The 23,879-nt window shown below is 39.8% G+C and overlaps 1 protein-coding gene across 4 annotated transcripts in view; it reads right to left on the bottom strand.

Moving 5' to 3' along the window:
• Positions 1 to 23,879, bottom strand: part of LDAH (lipid droplet associated hydrolase) — a 106,308-nt gene that overhangs the window by 68,300 nt on the left and 14,129 nt on the right. For 3 of the 4 annotated variants that reach the window (XM_042811197.1, XM_042810983.1, XM_042811058.1), the window contains one exon: positions 8,784 to 8,918. The exons of the other annotated variant lie outside the window; for it this stretch is intronic. In XM_042811197.1, coding sequence (XP_042667131.1) covers positions 8,784 to 8,918 — 135 coding nt within the window. The remainder of the gene's footprint in view (positions 1 to 8,783; positions 8,919 to 23,879) is intronic. 4 annotated transcript variants of the gene reach the window in all.

Raw genomic sequence — 23,879 nt, 5'->3', positions numbered from 1 at the left:
GAGCTGGGAGGGGACAGAACCAGGACAGCTGACCCAAACCGGCCAAAATGATGTCCTGTACCATAGGGTGTCATGATGGGCAATAAAAACTAGGGGGAAGAAAACATGTAAAAACCTGGTTGTACTAAAAGCAAACCTAAGAAAGAAAGTCTAATTTCACTTTGCACTTTCTTGAAATACAGCAGATTTCTTTATCACTCGCTGACGTTTAAGTAACAACAAGAAAGTAAGTCAGAGTGCAAATTGTCTATCTTTGGGGAAGAAACACATTTCTGTCAAATTATCCACTTTAAATTATTATTTATACTTTTCCCACTGCTAAATTGCTTTAAAACTGACAGATTTATTCCCTAAAATCAAGACAGCAGTTTCCTTTCTAGCCCTCCTGCTGAAAATGCTGTAGGTTTCATTCACAGTCACCTGGCTGAACTACAGAGCAGAGCAGGTATGGCAACACGCCGAAGATGCTGTGATGACTTTGATTTTTAATTGATTTTTTTGGAGTTTTGCATTATAACTGAAATAGATACTAAAGCATTACTGTAACAAAGCTGATCTGTCATCACAAATGAACCTACCCATGGCTTTATAACACCATTTCTATTGAACTGAATTTGAACCATGCCCTACACATAAGCAGATTTAAATATGATCATGTTTAATGTATATTGATGTGCATTCAAGAATATGAAACATAGTCTCTTCATGATTAAAGGATTAAATTTCTCTCAAGTATTCAAACAGTAGTTAATGGAGTCTCAGAGGTAATATGTCTGAAAACTTATATTCTCAAAAATAAGAAACAACCATTAAATAAACTAAACAAAAACGGAAGCACTATAGCAGCAATCTTAACTTCAGTGGAGTCTATTGTATGGCTTAGCCCAACAGTGGTTCATTTAGCAACTAGGCAGCCACCTGACCTTGCTACTAATTTGGGAGCTGTAGTAAATAAGATTTTAATTGCTGTATTATTCCCAAAACATAGCATTTAAACTTTAGAAAAATAAGAGTATGTCCAGCCTAAAGGAAAAGAATAGTCCCGTGCTGCATCAAAGGGAGGTAAAAAGAAAAACTCCTTTATCCAACAAGAAATGCGAGTCCCTCATGCATCCTGGCTCCACAACACTGCTACCACTCAGTTCTTGCTCACTTCTCAAAGCAAAAAGCCCTTACCCACATCTTTGTAAGAGATGTAACAGTGCACTACAGCTATGAGTAATTCATTAATGAAGCTGACTACTTAAGAGCGATGCCACCTGCACATTTCCTGCCTTACTCTCTTCTACATTTCCCTGAAACACCTATATTTCTCCTTAAAGAAAGGGAAACTCCTAAAACCACAGCAAACAGAGGCTGAAGTTTCAAACCTGAATATTTTCTGAATTCTGCTGTGCGTTGCTGAGTTTCTCAGCCTTAAGACTGCAGATGACAGTGAAATAAAAACCAAATTACCATTAAATTCTAGATTGACTGCATTAGGATCTGCACCATTTTTGGCAAGCTTTGTCATATCAAAATTAAATTTAAGGTCTATACCCCAAAGTAGAAACTGTAATTAAGAAATTTAAAAATATATTGATCAATTTTTTTCCCCAAAAGTAACCTACATAGTGAATAAAATTTTGGTTCAATTATTTAAACAAACCCAGGCCTGATAAACCTTCAGAGAGCAAGGATTATTTTCTGCTATGGGGATTGTCCATTTTCAGTCTGTTAGCAAACGTAAATGCATTTCCCAGTCTGACTTGTATTAAAGGATTCTTAAGCATTCTCTCTTGGGAAAATAATCAGAACCATTTCAATATTTTGTTTATTGAATTATTTCACTTTTCAACTTTCCCTACAATAGAATGGCAAAACATCACATCACTCTCATTTCAGTGAACTATGACACACCTTCTAAAGTCAGGACACCAAAAGATATAAATGTTAGCTCTTCATAGGTTCAAATTCTTAAACACTTTTTTTCTCCTTCACTAAACAGCCATCTGTGTCTAATTAGAAGCGATGGTATCAGCTGGAGAACATACCTAAGTCATGGGGTGAAAGGCAGAAAATGATCCATAAACAATCTCAAAACTTATCCAAAGTCTCCTGGAATGCACTGAAGACATTACACTCTCCAAGAGATGCTGGTTTTTTTTTTTTTTTTAATGTCCTGTTTTCTGGATAAGGATCCAGAAAAATGTATCAGATTTCAAAAATTGTTACTTTAAAAAACATCCTTGAATTAGAACTATATTAACCTTATGTGTAGATACGGATGAATTAAGCTTTCACAGGGGAATTGGTTGAATAAAGTGCTAGAATGGATTATAAAGATTTTCATGGATTTTAAAAATAATATACATAGGGACACAACGAGGACAGATGCAGTGAAAAACCTTGAACAAAACCGAGAACCTGTTTTTCATATTGCTAAAACAAAAGTAGAGACAAAGCTCTCTGCTTAGTAACACCAGCAAAAACTGGTGACTTCTCCATCAAATGCAAAGGAATACAGAGCTGTGTTCTAGGTGGTACACGAATCATCTTAACAGTGTTTAAATTATCATTATGAATAAATAAATGGTAGAAAAAGCATGATGTTATGAGCAGTTAAAATTGATAACATTTTGGTTGGCCAGAAAAGAAAATACTAAAAGAATTTAGAAATACTGCACATATGGGAAAGTTTTAGTTTTTTAGTTTTGATTCTGACTTGAACAAGATTTTTCAACACACGCTTAAAATTAAGCTGAACTGATTAAAACAATGCCAAATGCCAACATTTCACTCAAATGAGCATTTGCATAATTACAGGCATTGATAATGGCTCCTGTATGAATAATTAACTGCACGTGGCACATGGGAAAGAAGTATTACAGTAAATGAAGTACTGCAGCCTGCTTTTCACATATTTCGATTTAAAACATTCCAGTGGGTTTCTACCATGAAGATTTGAAGATCAAAGAGCTTCTAAAGCACCACAGATGCTAATTTACAGGTGTTTTAATACTGACAGAATAGAAAGCTCTCATTCACCTTAAAGAAGATCACAGAAGCACAGAACCACAGAATGGCCCGGGTTGAAAAGGACCACAATGATCATCTGGTTCCAACCCCCTGCTTTGTGCAGGTCACCAACCAGCAGACCAGGCTGCCCAGAGCCACATCCAGCCTGGCCTTGAATGCCTCCAGGGATGGGGCATCCACAGTCTCCCTGGGCAACCTGTTCCAGTGCCTCACCACCCTCTGGGGGAAAAACTTCTTCCTAATATCCAGCCTAAACCTTCCCTGTCTCAGTTTAAGACCATTCCCCCTTGTCCTATCACTGTCCACCCTCATAAACAGCCATTCCCCCTGCTGTTTATACGCTCCCTTCAAGTACAGGAAGGCCACAATGAGGGAAGCCCAGTTCCCTCAACCTTTCCTCCTAGGATAGCTGCTCCAGCCCTCTGATCAACTCAGTGCCCTCCTCTGGACCCGCTCCAAGAGCTTCATGTCCTTCCTATACTGGGGGCCCCAGGCCTGGACGCAGTGCTGCAGATGGGGCCTCACAGGAGTTGAGTAGAGGTGGACGATCACCTCCCTCTCCCTGCTGGCCACCCCTTTTTTCCAGCTCTCGTCTACCAGGACCCTGAAGTCCTTCTCCACAGGGCTGCTCCCAAGGGGTTCTTCCCCCAGTCTGTATAAATACCTAAGATTGCCCCAACCCTGCAGCACGCTGCACTTGGCCTTATTTATTGAACCTTATTTGGTTTTCATGGGCCCACCTCTCCAGCCTGTCCAGATCCCTCTGGATCCCTTCCTTCCAATGTACTGACCGCACCACTCAGCTTGGTGCCGTCCGCAGACTTGCTGAGGGTGCACTCCATGCCACCGTCTGTGTCACTGACGAAGATGTTGAACAGCACTGGTCCCAAGACTGACCCCTGAGGGACGCTGCTTGTGACCGGCCTCCACCCTGCCACAGACCCATGGATCATAACTCTTTGGCTGCGTCCAATCAACCAATTCCTAATCCACTGTGCATTCCATCCTTCATATCCCTACCTCTCCAATTTAGAGAGATAAACAGTAATTAAAAACTTTCATACTGCTTAAAATAAATGAGAGCCACAAAATAGCTAAAATTATGAAATGCATACTAACTCCCTGTGCCTCTGTGTGGATTCTTTTTTCTGGGATTATACAAAATATTAAGTACAAAAGCTATTAGCTAAAGGTGAGTAACTATTTTTCGGAGCTCAGTTCTCAGACCATCCTTCAGTGTCTCCTCCTCTCCTGTTTGCAGCAGTACACATCATAGACCCATTCCCCCACCTCCAGAGCAGTGTAACATCTCAAAGACTGCTGGCTGCAAACACACACAAGAAGTATTATTGGAAAAGTATTCTTAGCTACCATTAATTCAGCTGAGCAGGTGGAAACTAGTCAGAGAACTAACTCCATCTAATCATCCAGCTCTTTTTGGACCACAGGCAAGTGTCCTGGGAACCACTAGTGGCCACAGACCACAGTTTGGGAATCACTGTTGTAAATAACACAGAACCCTGTTATTACATAGCACACCATTCTCCTTGTCTTGCTCAGGCTGCTATTTTAGTTCTTTTTTCCCTACCACCACAGCATTTCACACGATAGTAGCAATTTACTGTTCACATCTGGTAAATATGACCACGCTGTCACATGTCTAACAACCAAGGAGATGATTAACTTACTCAAGCATAAATTCAGGTTTCCACGAATGATTTTATTAATGTTTTCTGTAGTTTAATGTCACCTCAGCTAGAGGCAGAATTTCACTCAGTCAATTCTGCAGTTCTATTAGCAGTCAGGGGGCTGGACAAACAATCCCCATTCAAATGAGTAGCAACAGTAAAGAACACAGCTAAGAAGCAATCAATGTACCATATAACTTACGCACACGTGACTTCCAGGTTTTCCATTTCACCTCACATTGATGGCACATTAACATTTGGGATCACACAATGAATGTCTTCTCAGACTTACCAACCTATATTTTCCTATATGGCTTCTTAATGATGTAACTCAATTTCAAAATGGTTTGCAAAGATCCTAGTTCCTGTGCTAAAGAGAAATCAACAGAAACAATCTTTTGATGGACTGTTATTCCTAGATAGAACTGGCACCCTACCTACCTCTTTTGCCATGCAAAATGAACTCAGGACATTTTAACACATTTTATATACATGAAGGCACACAATTATTGTCTGCAGTCCATGGGCATAAAAGATTAGACTAGACAATTATCTTGCAACTTTTTAATTAATAACTTCACTTCAGTTTCCCTGTCATTCAAATGCTACTTAATACTGATGCAGAAAGAACAATAAACACAGGAGACAATCTTTTTCAAAGGATAATCATGCTTTGTTAAAACCATAAAAGTCTTTATTCCTATTATGATTTTTACAGCCCAAAACTTAACTGTATAGTTTAGAAAATTCTTGAGATGCACCATAAATAAGAAAATATCATGTGAGCCAGTCCTGCATCATTAAGACATGGCCATTCGCTAGCCATTTTATTAGCTATATTTAAGTTCATCAATTGTATTTCTAAGATCTAAATTTCCATAGCACTTCACATATATAGAATACCAGCAAAAATCAGTAAATAATTAATTCTGTTTTCCCTTTTCTTTTTTTCTCGACCCCATTTTGCTGCCAAGAAAAGTACCTTGGTGGTCTTGGGGAGAAACAAAACCTATCCCAAGATCTCTTATTCTTATTTTGGTCTGAGACAATTGTATTTTCTATGCCTTACCAAGTCAGAACTAATCTCCAGAGAATTAAGCCATCCTAAGGCAGGGCTGTGTCATGGCATGTACACCTGCCTTAACTGGGAAGCTGATGAGTGCTTAGGGGAATAAAAAAAAAAGATGTGGAATGCATTGGAAGAACATAGTTTCAAGGAGCTGCTATCCAACCTCTCATTTTTTCTGTGTTTTTACAGGAACTTGAGGGAAGACTGTATATTTTAGTCCCTGTGATGACCATAACACAACACTGAATCAGCAAAAAGTCTCAAATTAGCAATGAATAAAAGGATTTGTTCACTGATACGTGTTAGCTTTAACTAACATTTTGTTTCCTATCAAAAGGAGTTGAAGGGCTGTTAAAAAGTTTCCAACTGGCAATTATCCACTGTCCGCTCAAAAACATTTTTTACTGATGGAGGTGCACAATCAAAAAAGTTCATAGATTACTGTTATAAATGAATCAATGTATATTCTTCTTTCTTAGTAGCTTCCCTGCCTTTTTAATTTCTAATTTGCTAGACTGCAACTAGAAAAACCTCAATGGCATCTAAGATTCAAATGCTGTCTTAATTTATGCCTCCACCCTTCTTATTAAGAAATACTTAAATACTGAACTTCCTCAGAGGATTTATATAAAAGTGTATCAAATGAAGCCTTATGAAATGCCTGTCAGAAGCATGAAGGGGTTTTGTTTGAATGTTGTTTTTTTTTTTTTACAGTGACTGCTTAATGACAATACATCCCATAATCCCAGTTTTTTGACAATATATCCCTTAATTTTGTTTCGTGAAGCATATATCTGGCCTGGTCTTAACAGTGCAGGAACTCTTTCTCAGAAATCCAGAACCTAGAAAGGCAGTCAAGACCTACAGAGAAGTCAATTATTTGTCCCAAAGTATGTGCTTCTGCTGGTCCTTGGGGTTCTGTGGTTTTTGTTTTGTTTCAACGCCAGAAAATGTAAATCAAGAGCTTCTTGGAGAACCAGAAGATGAGTAAAGGGTCCATGATTTTCCATTCTTTTTTAGTCAGCCAACTTGCAATTTGCAAATATACTGAATTCTTGGTTTGGTCATTTTTACTAAACCTTTGCAGCCAATTCATGAAAACTGTTTTCAGCAATACATGAATAAAAGAAAGGGAATCAGATTCTAATAATTAAAAGTTGCATATCATTTCTTCTGTGCCATAAGGATGAGGGAAAACTACCCCAAATCCACCTGTTTTGTAAGTGAATTACAAAGTAGAAGGACTTCAAGCCGCTTTGTGCTTTCAGTTGATTTTCTAATAATGTGAACCACATTCCTTTTGTTACATTCAAAGCTACTGCAAAGCTCAGCTATTAACCTGACTTCCAAAGAAAATGGTTTGATTTCAACACAGAAATCAGCTCCTGCTTTCCCATTGTATGCTTTCCTTTCCCCAGACTTGCACTCCTGTCAGCAGCATAGTCAGTCACAGTACATATGGGACATCTGTAACTCTATGCTCGCCCCATCTATAAACCACTTCAGCTAGCTCTGCCAGCTCAAGCCACATCTCTCAGCATGAAGAGCTGTTTGAGATGAATGCAGACATGATCTGAGGGCAGGTTATCAGATCTGCAAACATCATCTACTATAGCCTGAGCTCCATTCAGTTGTCAGACTTTTATCTGCATCTCACGATTAGGAATGCACCATAAACATAGAAATTTCTCGCCTATCCAGATAAAGCTAGCACTGGGAAGTTTGATACTTGACCACGACTGACATGAATTTCACCAAAGAAACATAGGTTTCACATTTCAGTTTCAAACCTGAGATCAAATAAACCAGTAAAAAAGTCAAAAAGTTCAGGAATTCTTAGTGAGGCAACTTCAGGTTATCTCACATTGCTGAACCTCTTGCTCCTAAGCAATCATATTGATTTACTCCAGCATCATTGCAGCTTAATCAAGTCTGGAGGCCTCCTGACATGAAACAGCTTCCAGGTTTTGCTATTGGCTCCCTCCATCTTACAATGCTGTACATGAACAGTATGCACTTACAATTGGCTATCACATCTTTCTGGTCATTGGCATATCAGGAGACCTTTAACAAGCAAACAAGCGACTCCTCCCCAGTCTCAGAAACCTGTACTTGCTTCCTGGAAAATTCACTACTTCAGTAAAAGTACTTTTAAATTCAGAGATAATTAAGTCTGTCTTCACAGAATCACAGAATCACAGAATGGACAGGGTTGGAAGGGACCTCAAGGATCATGAATCCCCAACTCCCTGCCACATGCAGGGCCACCAAGCAGTACTCCAGCTGGGGCCTCACAAGAGCAGAATAGAGGAGGACAATCACCTCCCTGTCCCTGCTGGCCACCCCTCTTTTGATGGAGCCCAGGATACCATTTGCTTTTTGAGCTGCAAAGGCACGCTGCTGGCTCATGTTCAGTTTTTCATCCATCAAGACCCCCAGGTCCTTCTCTGCAGGGCTGCTCTCAAGGACCGCTCCTTCCAGCCTGTATGGATGCCTGGGATTCCTCCGGCCCAAGTGCAAAACCCTGTACTTTGCCGTGTTGAACCTCATCAGGTTCACCCTGGTCCACCTTTTCTAGCCTCTCGAGGTCCCTCTGAATGGCATTCCTTCCTTCCACCATGTCACTGCACCACTCAGCTTCCTGCCATCAGCAAATTTGCTGAGGGTGCACTTGATTCCGTCATCGATGTCATTGATAAAGATAGAAGGTGATATTAAAGATTAATTATCTAATCTACTCTTCTCAGTGTAAATATGTTTTAGAACTTGTCAAGAACTTGTCTCTTAAGTCTGCAAACAGCAAACTCTATGCTCTGCACAGCCTTTATTTGACTGACAAATTGAATTTACCTAAAAATATTCTTTTCCTGAATTACTTCTCTTTTCATAAGACAGTTTTGAGGAAATAAAAAAAAAAAACTCAACATCTTTAGCAAAAGTTATGCAGAAAAAAAAAAAAAAAAGAGGAGTGTAACAAACATCAGTGTATACAATTTACAGTATAGTACCTTCTATCATCTCCATACCACTAGGAGGCTTACAGTGTCCAGCATGGCTCACAACCCAGACGGGATATTGCTGATTTAGTCCACAATATAACGCCTTTATAAAGGTCCTGTAATAACCTGCCAGCCCAGGGTTACCTGCCAAAAGAAACACACCAGCACAGTCAATATTAACCTTTCAACAGCAAGCAGTGTACTTCAAAGCAAACTAAACGACATTACATATGAACTTGTTAATTTAATTTCTCCAATACATTTCCAATTTCTGTTCTCCCAGTAGTAGGGACTATGCTATTGAACTGTTTGAATTCCACTACCGTGGCACAAATGAGAAGCATATTACAGAAAATGCTGAAGGTCAAAACGTAATACAGAAGCTAAAATTGAAGCTCTACAAAAGAGAAAATCTCCTTTTCTATTAAAGCTTAAGCAGCTTGCTCACCTATCTTGTCAAGTTACAGACATATGAAAATTCAAATTCAAATATAAAGAAATCTCCATCCACACAGATATAAAAATGTATATTTTCTCCCTATTAATTTATTACTCTCCCAGGGTAGTCCCACTGGTTTCTTGTTATTATTTAGGTACCAAGGAAGCCCACCATCACAGACAGGACTGCTCAGTTGCACATCTTTCACTTGTATATCAACAACGCTTAGTTTGGATATCATCGACAGCAAGAGGAAGCACGAGCAGTACTGCGTAAAAAGGCATTCAATTTTTAGGACAAAGGCATTGCAACATAACACAGATGTATTACTGCAGGAGTACGAAGGAACATAAAGACAGTAAAATTGTGTAAAATCCTTTGCAAAAGTCTCATGGCAATAACAGCGACTGGCCCAGCATAAGCAGTGACGGGGAAAGAGGAGTCAGAGCTGTAGTCAAGCTAGTACATGCAGAAATGGTGTACAGAAGTAACACTGGGTTTATTCCACTTCTTCCCTTCAAATAGTGGGCATTTGGCTTTGTCTTTTGCTCTTCAGATAGCACAAAGTAAGTTCACTGACCTCCAAAGAGGCATTCCCTCAATGCTGGGTTTCCAAAGTAGCATTTGCTGACTACAGAGAAGCAGTTCAGCAGGAACCCAGAGCCCAGCAGAACAGACATGCTCAGAAGCTCACTCCAGCACTGAAACATGGGCAGAACATCAAAGTCTTTCACTCTGTGTCACACGTTGCACAGCTTCATCCCTCACTTACATGTAATAGGCTGATCTTAGATGCTCAAAAGTTTTTGTCTTTTGTTTTTTAACCTTAGAAAAACATCCAATCTTAAAACATCCAATCTTAAAAGTATGATTTTTACTGAAGTATATGGATTTAGAATGGGAAAAAAAAAAGTATCAGTTAATTTGTGATTCTATATTTTTGCAAGCTTGAAATGTAAGGAGAATTAAAAAGAAAAAGTGGTATATACAAACCCAAGAACACACAACCAAATTTTTGCAAGGTTCCCAAAACAGCAACAATCTAAAATTCCCATAGGATACACAGACGAGGCCATACTTTTCAATCCTTCGTACACCCCTAATTTTATTAACCTATACAACATTAACCTCATTTTCTTTTCTCATTTTTATATCTCAAATTTATATCAATTATGGGGCTTCAAAGACAATAAAATCAAATCTACACACCATTTGTGAAGCTCCTTGAAGAACAGAGGAAGCCTGTTATTCAGCAAGGCTGATGATGAAGGTAGCAGCGATGCAAAATAAAGCGCAGGACTACAAGAATATCTCAGTTCTGGAATATAATCACATCAATTTCAAAACCAGTCCTTCTTCCTTACATTTTTCTGAGCACCAGTTTAAACTATTCTGTCCTTTTATAATGCAGAACAAGGAAAGATAGGAAAACATACTCAAAATTCAAATTTCAGTGCTCTTTCCCATACTCAGGCAGGTGAACACAAAATGTAAGGATTCTCATCACCGAGTCAACAGCTGAAGCAGAAAGCATTAAGTGCTGCAAGGAGGTTCAGGTTGGACATTAGGAAACATCTCTTCTCTGAAAGAATGGTGATGCAGTGGCACGGGCAGCCCAGGAAAGTGGGGGAGTCACCATCGATGGAGGTGCTCAAGAGCCACGGAGATGTGGCACTGAGGAGTGGGCATGGTGGGGACGGGCAGACGGTTGGACAAGGTGATCTTAAAGGTCTTTTCCAATCTTAATGATTCTATGGTTCCATTCCACGACAAACCACAGGGTGAAGCAGCTTTGGATTGCAGAGCTCACAGAGTTCTCTCAAAGCTCAGTGATACTTCTTTGGGGAAAATGAGATTTTTATCTTGTGATGAACGGAAAGTGCATGTCAGACACGTGAAAGAAAATCCATAAACGTGAAGGAAATCCCCTTCTCCCCCTCTCCATATTCATCTACTCATGGTAAAAAGCATTCTCAGGGCTCAGCTGTTAGATTTGCTATTGATGAAAATGTCTTGAAGAGGTATGAATGAGAACCAAATTCATCGTGGAGGTACAGAGGTAATGCAGTACTTACTCATGCATTTTAAGGATTTCCCAGTATATCAAAACAAAACTATGTTCTTGCACTCAGCCCCTAAGTGTCAAAAAATGGAAACTGTAAGCAAACGCAATGTTAACCTTTATGATTTGAAGGTTATTCCAATTATTTAAATACCATGTTAATTCTCAAACACCACAGAGCACATGAATCATCCACACATGCCAGCAAGCCTCAAGTTGCAGTCATCTGAACCAAGAAGCACATCTTAAGCAGTTACTCTCAACTGTGCTTAATTTTTAACTGCATTTATGTTGCCTCATACAAAAAAAATTAAATATATGTAAGTGGTGACCAGGTTAAAGACACAAAAGTGTAAGACATTGCAGATCAGCTTAATTTGCAAAAAACTTTTAGGAATTTTTTGAGAAGAATATGTCATGTGGACCATTACTGGTATTGGACAGCCAGGTGCAAAAGCAATCCCCAAACTTGCTGAGGAACGTGTAATGAATTTCACAACTGTGAAATACTTCAGGTTATAAAGATACACACCAGATCATGCAAGAAAAGCCTTTTATCCCACAAAGGGCAGCTCAGGCATGTACAGAGTTCACTTAAATGAAGTAGAGACTGACAGAAAAAATGAAAGTAATTCTTAGCAGCTCTGGAAGGTATACCTAAACTGAAAAGTATTTATTTAATCAGCCTACAGAAAATGCCAAAGAAGGTGGCAAGCAAAGAAAATTTCTGTGCAGCTACATCACTCCAAATCATTAAGGGGCTTCCTGCACCTTGTTCTGAACTGAACTTTTGGGCACTGTCCTGTCCTGCAGGACGTCCCTTGGAGCATTCAGCTGCCTCCAAAACTCTATCATCTGCAACAGCAGTAGTTGGCACTGGGCTGCAGAGCTCCATGCACTTCTCAAGCAGTTGTCTTCTGTTTCCTTTGGGACCTCAGCAGGACCATAAAGAATAGAAGCAGCTACATGAATAGAACAAGGGAAACACACAGCAGTGGGCTTACAGAGAACTTTGAGGAACTGGAAAACATGCCAGTAATTACCATGAGTTTAATTTTAGAAATAATCCAGTTTCAGAATTAAGTATGTATACCACAGTATAATCTCTCGCAACAAAAACAACTGCAGGCTTTTTTGTTTGTTTGTTTGTTTTTAAATGAGCAGCCATAAATCACATTTGAAATCCAGGGGCGCGCAGCAGGACCACACAAAAGTCATTTTTGTGGCAGTGGTTCCAAGTGCCTCCTCGCAGAGCTGCCAAAGCTCCCAGCTCCAGCCAGGACTGACATGACAAGTTCTTCACTCAAGGAAACTTAATCCATTTTTGGCATCTGACCAGCCAACCATGGAAGAAGATGCAACTCCCCTACGTTAGTGAATGGAAAGCAGCCCATGCAGATGTCGGGAGGATTTAAATGGAACATGTGAAAAAATAAAATAAAATACAATGATGTTCTCACACTTGGGAAGAAACTGCAAAAACTGATACTGCAGTTGACAGTCAGGCCTTAAAAGGAAACACACGCTTCTATGCCACGCACGGTCAAGGAGCTGCAAGTAAACCTGTCAATAATTACTGAAGGATCATCACAACCTCCCCTCAATTAAACTTCCACCTTGTAGATCTGGAGGACTGAGATTCTTAGCCCCGTGTTCTGCTTAGAGACTATGCACTAGGGGAGCATCATCAGCCAAAGAGCAATTATAAGGATGTGTTTCTGCAGAAACACATGTGAATGCTCTGTTTGATCCCCTCTAACTGTGGAATCGTGAATTTGGCTGGGAAGCACCCTAATATAATGGCAAAAGGTGTGAAAACAGGGAATCTCCAAAGGATTCAGCCAGGTGCCATAACTGCTTATTACAGAGGCTTTTCAGGAATATTTTACATTTTTTCTCTACAAATACAGGTGTAAATATATAAGATTTTAGCCTGATACAGCTGTAAAACTTACATATGAATTTTTATAACATACATTCTCTATGTGCATTTCACAGGGCAAATACATTTGCCTGCTATTCTCAAACACTGTTCCACTTTCAGGGCAAACACGGGTTTCATGTACTTCTGAAGAGATCCTATGGACATTCTGATAAAATCTGAACTAAACAAACAATGTTGCTTTCACCCAAGTGAGAATAGTGCCTTCAGCCTGTAAATAAGAATTCCCAGCCAGAAATTGTGATGAGAAAACACGTGCCTGTTCCTCCAAATGAATGACTGAAAGCATTTATCCACACAGATAAGACATCAAGTCTGGAATGGAATGGTATCACTTGATCTGTGATAAGGTGATACTGCAGGGATGTAACGCAGTTACGAAGTCCACAGACTTATTTAGATATTTACCTTCAATATCTCAATCAGGTGGGACACATGCAGAAAAATAAATATACGTATGAATGATTCCTTTCACACACCTGTAAAGAAATGGTTCTTGGAAGCGATTGATATATAAAACAGAAAAAAATGGAGCCCACAATGGAATAGTGAACTTTTCACTAGTTTTAAAAGCAATAACCAGGACTTCCTGGAGAGCACAATTAATTTTTGCATACAGATTAGACATTAACCTTTTTAATCAATTCTCCTGGTCAGTTCTCCTGGTACACACCAGCAAATACATAGCCTCTTGTGCACTCACTTAAGCAGATGAAGACATTTTATTAGTTTAGATATGTAGAGGTGGGTTGCCCTCATCTATACTGCAACCCCTCCTGCAGGCTTTACCTCGGGTCTCAAATTCCCAGGGGGACTTGTTCAGTTGAGTACAGTGACTGAAGGCAGACTTGGACCAACAGAAAACTATCTTCTTCCAAAGGAAACAGAGGAGAACAAAGGATGTAGCAGAAGAGGAACATGAGACTTGGTGTCACATGGGTTCACAGTAATGTCAATGAAACATCTGAATAACAACGCAACGCCGATGAGACAAATTCAGCCGGAAAAAGACAAAGACAAAAATAAACAATTCAAAAACAAGATCACCACAAATTGTTTTGTTTGGATAAATAGTTCCGCAGATTCTATCAATTTTGAATAATGTACAAGAAGGAAGTAAACAAATTCAGAAGGCAGCAGAAATTACATTTTCCGAGGGGTGGCCAGCAGGGACAGGGAGGTGATTGTCCCTCTCTGCTCTGCTCTTGTGAGGCCCCATCTGCAGTACCACGTCCAGGTCTGGAGCCCCCAGTACAAGAAAGACAGGGAGCTGTTGGAGAGGGTCAAGAGGAGAAGCCACAAGGATGATCAGGGGACTGAAGCATCTCCCCTATGAAGACAGGCTGAGGGAGCTGGGCTTGTTCAGCCTGGAGAAAAGAAGGCTGCGCGGTGACCTCATTGCAGCCTTTCAGTACCTAAAGGGAGCCTACAAAGAGGAGGGGAATCAACTCTTTGAAAGGGTTGGCAACTGCAGGACAAGGTTTTAAGTTGAGGGAGGGAAGATTTAGGTTGGGTGTCAGGGGGAAGTTCTTTACAGAGAGAGTGGTGAGGTGCTGGAACAGGCTGCCCAGAGAGGTTGTGGCTGCCCCATCCCTGGAGGTGTTCAAGGCCAGGTTGGATGGGGCCCTGGGCAGCCTGGTCTGGTATTAAATGGGGAGGTTGGTGGCCCTGCATGTGGCAGGGGATTGGGGATTCATGATCCTTTCTACCCAGGCCATTCTATGATTCTGCGAAATCTATATCAGATATTTGTCTATTTTGTACTGTTGCTCAGACTTCATTTTTTCTTAAGATAGATAAAACATTCTATAAACAAGCAAAAATTGGTCACAGCATCATGAAGACAGTTAATACGGGATAAAACTCTGGAACTGTGTTTCTGTAGTATCAGTGGAAAAAGATTTCTTTTTGCAGCTTAGGGATATCAACAGAATGCAACATTTAAGAGATCAGTAAGGTCATTTTTGTTATCAGTCTCCTGAAGCAGAGAAAGGCGAAGCGACAACTATTCTGCATGCAATAAATCAAGAAGAAAACCTAAGAGTGAAACCATGCAATTAAGGACATTTGTACTGGTTCTGAGTAGATGCTCCATGAAGACTTTAACTGAAACATTTCCAACACCTTCCTTCTCCATCAGCACCACTCACCATGTACAAGCAGATTTTAGCCATTTCCAACCTACTGTGAAGAGCTTCTGTTTCATAAGACTTTATTAACAGATATAAAGGATCTAAAACTTGAAGGTGGGAAGGCATTACGTAAGTACATAGTATTACATATATTTATTCTTATTGAAGTGTTCAGATGCATCAAGAATAACCAAGAGCTACTTTCAAAGATGGATCTCAGGACAATAATCAAAATCCTCCATCACATGCATAACAGGAAAACAACAGAGCAGCAGCAATGATTTACTGAATTTTTGATTCTACTGTCCCCATCTAGTTACTGAATGTAATGGGGGACATTATTTTGAGTAATGCTGCAGCAATTGATAGAAGCTACTATCAGAACAGAAATAAGTCCATGCATTATCTACAGTTTGAAAGGAGAAACCTATTTTGCCTGATTTCCAAAGAGATCACTACATCAAAATATTTAGCATCAGTGGAAATCCTATCAGCTCAGGCACTTCTAGCAGTAGCTACTAGGAAGGACATGTACATTACACACATTTTATATGCATTACTAGCACGATTCACATAGAAAAACTGGATTTACATCATAGGTAGATCTTTCAGCAGGTAGTTTTTTCTTCCTTTCTGCCTCAGACATCACATGAAGAGAAACAGATTCTTCTTTAAATGGTCAAATCAAGCAAAATACCATAGAACACAATATTTCCATAACTCAGGCCAAGTCGAGCTTCTGCACGTTGCAGGGGAGGGATTATTTCCTCTCTTGATTATGCTTTGTGGCCAGGGAGGCAGGAAGAACCATGCTGAAAACGCCTCATTAACAGGGAGAGGACATGGAGAGAAGACTAGAGATTGAGAAATTTCAGTCAGTCACTTCAGTAAGTCACATCTGCCACCCAGATTTAGTAGAGGGAATTACTGTCAAGCACAGTTGGATCTTCAACCATCCTGTCATTACTCTGCCTCCTCAAACTTAACAAGCCTAAGTGTGCCAAACCCCTGTCAGAGGTACTTGTGGAGCACTGGGAAATTCAACAAAAGTGGCGTATTTCGAGCCTAGATCTGACATACAGGCTCCTCTTTGCAGGAGGAAGTTCTTATTTTTAATGATATTTTTTTCTTTTCTAAAGACAATGGAAGCTGGTGGGCTGACCCAGTAAACAAAGCAAAACTGTCAGCATATTTTAAAATATTACTCACAAACAAGTAGTCCATAAGCAGCTAAGTAATGGAGCGTATCATCCTAAGAATTGAATCTTCTAATATCTAATACAGGACAGAAGACTTCTTCCCTCTCTACTGGTCTGTACATCTTCCATCCAAATTATTATCCTTTTTGTATTTTTGAGGTCCCTATCACTCACAAAGATTTGGGGAAAGTCAGCTGATACATTCAAAGTTTTACATACGAATTACTTTTACCCCCAAGGAGTAATTTTCACAAGAAGTCTAACTATTTAGCATAGTGAGATACAGAGAGCTTCAAAGAAATTTGATTTCAATCCAGACAGCACATCTCATTGACAAATCTGCAAGAACTTCACCCAGAAAGATTTCGTTAATCCCAGTCAGAGAACAGAAATAACAGACTGCTGTGGTTTAACCCAGCAGGCAGCTCAGCAGCCATTGGCTCATTCACCAATAAGGTAAGGGAGAGAAAGGGAAAAAAAAAAAGATAAAACTTATGGATTGAGATAAAGGCAGTCTAATAGGACAGAAAAAGGAAGGCAAAATGACAATCATCATTGTAAAAAGAATATACAAAGTAAGGGATGCACAGTGCAATTGCTGACCAATGCCCAAACAGCCTCTAAGCAGTTGGTTCCCTCCAGTCAACTCCTCAAGTTGATTACTGGGTCAGCATGACACCATATGGCACAGAACATTATTTTGGACAGTTTCAGTAAGCTATCCTGGTCCTGTGCCTCCCAGCTCCTTGTGCTCACTCATCTCTTCAGCTTCTCATGCTGCCCTGCCAGAGAGATGCACTTGGGTTTGTAGAATCATTGCTCAGCAACAACTAAAACATCAATGTGTTATCAACATTATTTTCATCCTAAATCCAAAACACAGCACCATACCATATACTAGGAAGAAAACTGACTATCCCAGTCAAAACCAGAATACAGACAAAATGTATGCATGAAAGTTAAAATGCTACTAACCACTAAGAAATCTTCCACTTAATATTACAAGTTAACAGCAGCTTTCATGCATGGTCATGTAGGGTGCTGAGCAAGTACATGGTCAATTGAAAATAAGATCGAACCCATAACTGAGCCATGAACATTCCTGATGCTGAAGGGGACATATCTAGAAAAGTTGAAAGAAGAGAATTTTGTAATCAGAAGGTGTTTTCTTTCTGGTCGCTGATTTTGCTTCTTCTCAACAATGAGCATAGAAAACAACAGTATACAGTGCACATCCTATGCAAGTATGCAAATAAGTGTTCTGCTGTATTGATGTCCCACTGAAATAGAAAGCTGTGCTCTTACTTCCTTATCCCAGAAACACTGAATCGTAGGTGCTAGAAGGGACCTCTGGAGATCACTGAGTCCAACTCTCCCTTTCAAAGCAGGGTGACTTCAGCAGGTCCACAGGAAAGCATCCAGACAAGTTTTGAGTATTTCTAGAAAATGAGACTCCACAAACTTTCTGGGCAGCCTTCTCCAGTGCTGTCACCCTCACAGTAAAGATGCTTTTCCTCACATCTGTATGGAACTTTTTATGTTCCAGTTTGCACCTTATGATTAGAAGACCTGCAGTCAAGGGGAAAAGCACGTTAACTTGCCCCATGTAAACTCTTCTATCTAGATTGCTACACTACACAGACTTTGAACTCTAGAGTGCAAGCTGTTTCATTGATTGCTTTTGTACTGTGTATACCAGCTACTGGAGAGTGAGAAACTCCCTCACCTCTGACAATTTTTTCTTCAAGCGAAAGAAAGAAATTCAAATTGAAGTAACATACAAATTTTCCATGTCAAAAAACTGAAAACTCAGGGTCAAATATAAAGAGCTGGCAGCTTCATCTGGAGCTGCAGAATAAACAAAAGCAGAAGTTGCAAGGAAGGGGCACTGCATTCCCAGCGAATCACTACCACCTGGTGTGACCAGTGGGGTACCAGCTCCTTCCAGAAAAGCCTCGGGATGAAGCGTGCGAAACCACAAGCGCTGTGTGTGCTGAGGACTGACACCATAATTTAACATCACACAGTTCTGCAACACGTTCAAAAGAAGGAACTCCCTCCCACCTTCTTCCTACCATTCCCACCCCCCACCACAGCTCACCAGCCTGACTTACACTAGCAGAGCCCTGTGGGCCCATGCTGTGAATCCGAACAGGGAACTGCTCCAGCTCCAAAAAAGACCCTAGGAGTAACTGTATGAATTTATTTAATTCACAGCACGACCTCTCAAACTATTGTTTTGGCATAACCCATGGGTGGAGTGGCACAGTGCGGTGGGAACAGGAATACCTTATGCCACTATTGTTGACAAACATTTGGATTGTGCAATTATGGCCTTACAAAGTATTTTAAGTGCTCCAAGCAGTAAAAGCTGTTGGATTTCTTGGTGGGTTTCAATATACACCCTATGGTTTTTAACTTCTATACTGCTTCAGGCTCAGGAACGTTTGCTTTATGGTCCTAAGGCAAGAGCTCAGTGGATACTCAGGCCTGCCCTCCAGTGCCCTGACAAAGTGCACAAATCCAAATGGAAGTTCATTTGCATCCCAACTTCTAACACAGAAAGGAAGCAAAGAAACTTACCAGGAGGGCTTTGCTTACCTGACATTGATCATGTAAAGTCATTACTCAGAACAGATGGAATACAGGAAAAGAGGTTTAGGAATACCAGCTGGCTTTCCAGAGCCAGTCTGAGGAGCAGCACAGCAGTCAAGTAATGCACTCAGAGCACCATGTGGCTGCCTCAAGCCCTCTGCTATAGTCATTATAACAGCATAGAGTTCATCTTCTCTCCACAGAAAGGGCAGTGAACTCACAGCAGTTCCCTCCTGGTTAACTCAATGTTGGAAATGCCAAGCATGCAGTTCTACAGGTAGTGCTCTGCTTAGGTACAGTAATCTTCAGGACAAAGTTTAATTTCACATACTGTCAATACCAGAGAATGGATCAATGCTGTTGCTCAGCTACTATGTAAAAAAGCCTTATTTTCTTATGAAGGTGTATAAATAAAGGCAGTATCTGTACATACAGCAAAGAGATCCTGCTCAGCCTTTTGGATATAAACATCTACCTTCAGGACAGAATTCTAGATGCAAAATTAAGGCGTTTGGGAAGTTGACCATCTTCATTTTTGTGCCCCCAAATTCCCCTTTCCTTTCCATTTCCTTCCTTCAGCTGAGACCTGTCAACAGCTGCACTGTTCTGCCTGGAAAAGTGAAGGGAAGATAGGCTCAGGTAAGTATGCATGCAATTTCTTGTATTTGAAACTAGCAGAGGTAAGTGAAGATTAGACACAAAGCATAGTGTTAGCAGAATGGAAAATATACATCCACACAGAAAACAGCAGGTGAAGATACGTATACAAAGAAAACAAGCTATTAGTCTCAGCCTAAGATAATCAAAACTCAGCTACCCTACAAGCAGAAATCACATGCAGCTATTTTCAACATCAACAGGAGTGAAGCTACACTATGACTTCCATCTAAAATTTCCCACTGGATCTAGAAGTATTACTTAATTCAAACAATTAACATCCAAAACAAAATGATTCCTTTTTTTCAACATAATAAAGAGTTGAAGTATTTAATTGTGTTGTTTTCTTTAACGTCCTTTGGGTATTTAGTGCTGAACAAACAGAACATGATGTATGTCCTAGCCCAAGGATTTCATGAAGCAGGAGTGGAGCTGCCCAGAGTTAAACATTCTAAGAGAGGAAGCATTTGTTGTCTCACTCTACCCAGTTGAGCTTTTATTGTTAATTTATTGTTAGCTGATTGTTACTGAACGCTAACTTAGGGACTCTGGTGATAGATTAGATAAATTTTCCAAATGGGAACAAAGTTTTGTTTGGTACAAATTTGTGAGGACAGCTGAAGCATCTATTGAAAAGCAACCCAGTGGCAAGGCTGGGAACAAAAGCTCCAGCATTCCAGTCCTTATATTCGTTGCTCTAACTGGGTCTCCTTTATTTCACTCTCCATAACACAAGTTAAAGGCATTTTTATGACCCTCAACAACGAACAGAACCAATTAATCACTGCCACATGAATGGCCTCATAAAACTATTTTTTCTTGTGTGTGATGTACAAGCAGAGGAGAAACAGTGCCTACATACTTATTCACATGATAGTGTGAAGCCTGACAGCATATGACACTGCTGACTATTACAGCAAAAAGCTTTCAAAAATGCTATTATTTTTGCTAATCTTTAAAACAGCTCCCTCTTCTGGCATACCTCTTCCAACAAACCTCATTTGAGAGTTAAGGCACTTATTACGCAGTATGGCTGTGAAGGCAAGAAGTGGGCAGCTTAAATTACAGTTCTTGCACGAGTGACTAATTCTAATTAAGTATTTATCTATGATTATCCATATGTTTATGTCTGCTACCATTCATACTCCTAAAAATACAACAGATAAATCAACTGAGATCCAAACCCAGACCGGGACAAGAAGCCTGGGTGACCAGCTCTTGAGTTGCATTCACAGAACCACTGAGGTTGGCAGGGATCTCTTGAGACCATCTGGTTCATCCTCCCATTACTGTTAGCTAAATCACTTGCCTAGCATTTTGCCCAATTTGGTTTTGACCATCTCCACAGCATCTCCACCCCATCCATCAGTAGTAGAAACAGTCCAGACAGTGCCCATTCCCAGCTCCCAGTCACACAAAAAAATTCCTAGGAAATAATGTTTCTTATCATGGACATTCACATTCCATCATCTTGATTAGATGTGTAGTGTCAGGCTAGTCCCCTTTAAGAACAAGGTCAGACAGACTCAAACAATCTTAAAAAAAATAAAAAAATCCAATCTCCCTCTCATAGCCAGCTTGTTAGTGCCAAAACCACAGAGCAAAAAGGTGAGGCTAGGCAGACATGTCTCCTGTTGATGCCTTGGTAGCATTCAGTCCTAAATAAATACATAAATAAATCTCACTGCTTAATGCTGATAGAACAGGTACTTGATTTTGTCCACAGAAGTATTGCTGGAGCTTCTTCAATGACTGCGTATGCAGCACCAGAACAGGTGCCAGAACCTAAAAGTGCCATCAACCAAGAGGTAAAGAGTCATCTTCCCTCTTGATCTGTTTTGGTTTTTTTTCCTCATTGCCAGCAGCAATCCTCTTTCCTCTAGTCGTATTTTCAAGACAAACAGTGACCACTACTGTGCCCTGGGGTATACTGACTGCTGACTTAAGAAGTACTTGCTGCCTGAGAGCATGGAAGAACTTTCCTACACTGACTGAGTGCTCTCTACTCCAAAATCTGATTTCACTTCACCAACAGTTCTGTTCTTTCTTTTCACTGGTTTCATCACACATGAAGTATCCAAGGTTCACATGCTGGATTCTGAATTACGTTCTGCCCAAGGCTGTCAGAAGCTGCATATCCTGCATCTAAATCAGCTGATACTGGGAGTCCTTACTATATTTCAGGCAGTTCTTGCTGAGAAATGGTTACAACACCAACAAATCCATTTAAACCCATGGATCTTGTTTAAATTAAAGCACACCCTAAAATCCAATTGAACCGGAGTAAACACATTTTACATGGTTTGTAGAGTCATGAAATAATTTTCATTGATGAGCAAAGCCACAGTCATGGCGGTAGCAGTAGCTCCTTCTGCAGACCTCTGAAAAACCATTCATTGCAGTGATTGCTCAGCAGAGTGAAAGATTAACCTTACAAAAGCAGTTTTAGTGGTAGCAAAAGAGCCCACTCCAATCAACCAAAGTAAGTAAAAACTCTCCACAGAATACAAAGAAATAAAGCCTCAGAGCAATACAATAAGTTCTAATATAAATTATTATTGCACGCTGCTATTTAACAAACTTTTCTTAGCAAATGCTGAAAGATGATTTTTAAACACTAAATGAGGAGAGGCGAAGACAAAGTCAGATAAAGTACTGAAAGCTTTTCAGAGTCCTTGCAGCACAGTCAAAAATAGAACTTCAAAGACTAAGAGGAAGCTTCACTTCAAGGCAGAAACCATTAGAGACTTGTCATAATCCACAAAGATTGTTCGTACTATTTTCACTACTGAAAAATAGTTAAGTAGTCTTCAAGTGACAGTGGTGACGTGGAAGTCAGTCATGCAGTTACTCCAAAGAGAAGATCAAAATCCAACCATCTGTTATGCAGAAAAACAAAAACAACGCTTGACTTGGAGGATTAGCTCAGAAGATCAAATCCTTATACTGTGAAATAAGCATCTGTTTAAAGCCTGTAAGGACTTAAACACCACGAAGTCACTGCTTGTGATGGTAAAACAATGATGATCCAATAACCCAGCAGCAATGAGATTGCAAGCAAGTAGATCAAGAAACTTGGCAAACAGAGGGAACAGCCTGCGTGTGTGCCAAGTAAATTCTGAGGTTTTTGTATATTAATGAATGAAATTTACGTAGTATTCTTTATCAGAAGAAAACAAATGTTATTTACATTATGCATTATCAACCATAAAGTAAGCTATTCGAGTACAGGTCTGCAAATAACAAAGTTGCCTGGATTACATCATCATCTTTATGACCATTACTGTCTGGAAAGAAGGTATTACAATGCACTCCAGCAATGAAATGCAAGAAGAACATTGTGAAGACAGGTCTAACAGCAGAGTGGTTTTAAAATGTGTACTGTATTTATTTGCAAAATTCAATGTTTCATAAATACACAGACCCAAATAGACACTTAAAACAGTAAGAAAAATATTCCATTACACTCTGTGGATCCTGGTTTCCAACGAACCCAAGCAACGTTAAATATTTCTGCAGTAGATTTTATACCTCATTGCTAATTTTACACTAAACAAACACTGCAAAAGGAAAAAACAGACCTTTATGACACAAGAGGAAAAAAAGTAATTCCTGTCTTTCCCCATAACGCCTACATTTCCAGAAAACCAGGGACCTGATCCTTCAACTGTATACATTTAATTTTACTCTCGTGGGCAAACTTAATTATTTTAATAGAAAAAAAATCATATTAAGAACAGTAAACAAGTACACATGTATTCTGGACTGAGGACAAGAGAACAAGTTGGGCATTTTGCACAGTAATTACTTCAATAAACACATTTTACTTACATGAGGAAAAAGGTTACAAAACAACAAAGTGCACATTAAACATTTCAACATGTCAATCATTCAAGCATACACAGACCACTGTATATAAAAGCTCTGCTCTGCTGTGGCATGAGACTGAACTCCACTGAACATCGTGCATTTTAACTGCTTCAAGCACAGTTAAATTCAATCCAAACTCAGTGGGAAATTTTCCATTGACTTCAGAGTATGAAACTGTTGTGGAGTTGGCTCTTCTGAGTTTTTTCAAG

The sequence above is a fragment of the Centrocercus urophasianus genome, unplaced genomic scaffold (assembly GCF_019232065.1).
Source record: "Centrocercus urophasianus isolate 14NV4802_14NV808 unplaced genomic scaffold, USGS_Curo_1.0 seq_10, whole genome shotgun sequence".
In the NCBI taxonomy this organism is placed as follows: domain Eukaryota; kingdom Metazoa; phylum Chordata; class Aves; order Galliformes; family Phasianidae; genus Centrocercus; species Centrocercus urophasianus.
Note: the sequence above shows the minus strand (reverse complement) of the source record. Positions and strands in the feature narration are given on the sequence as shown.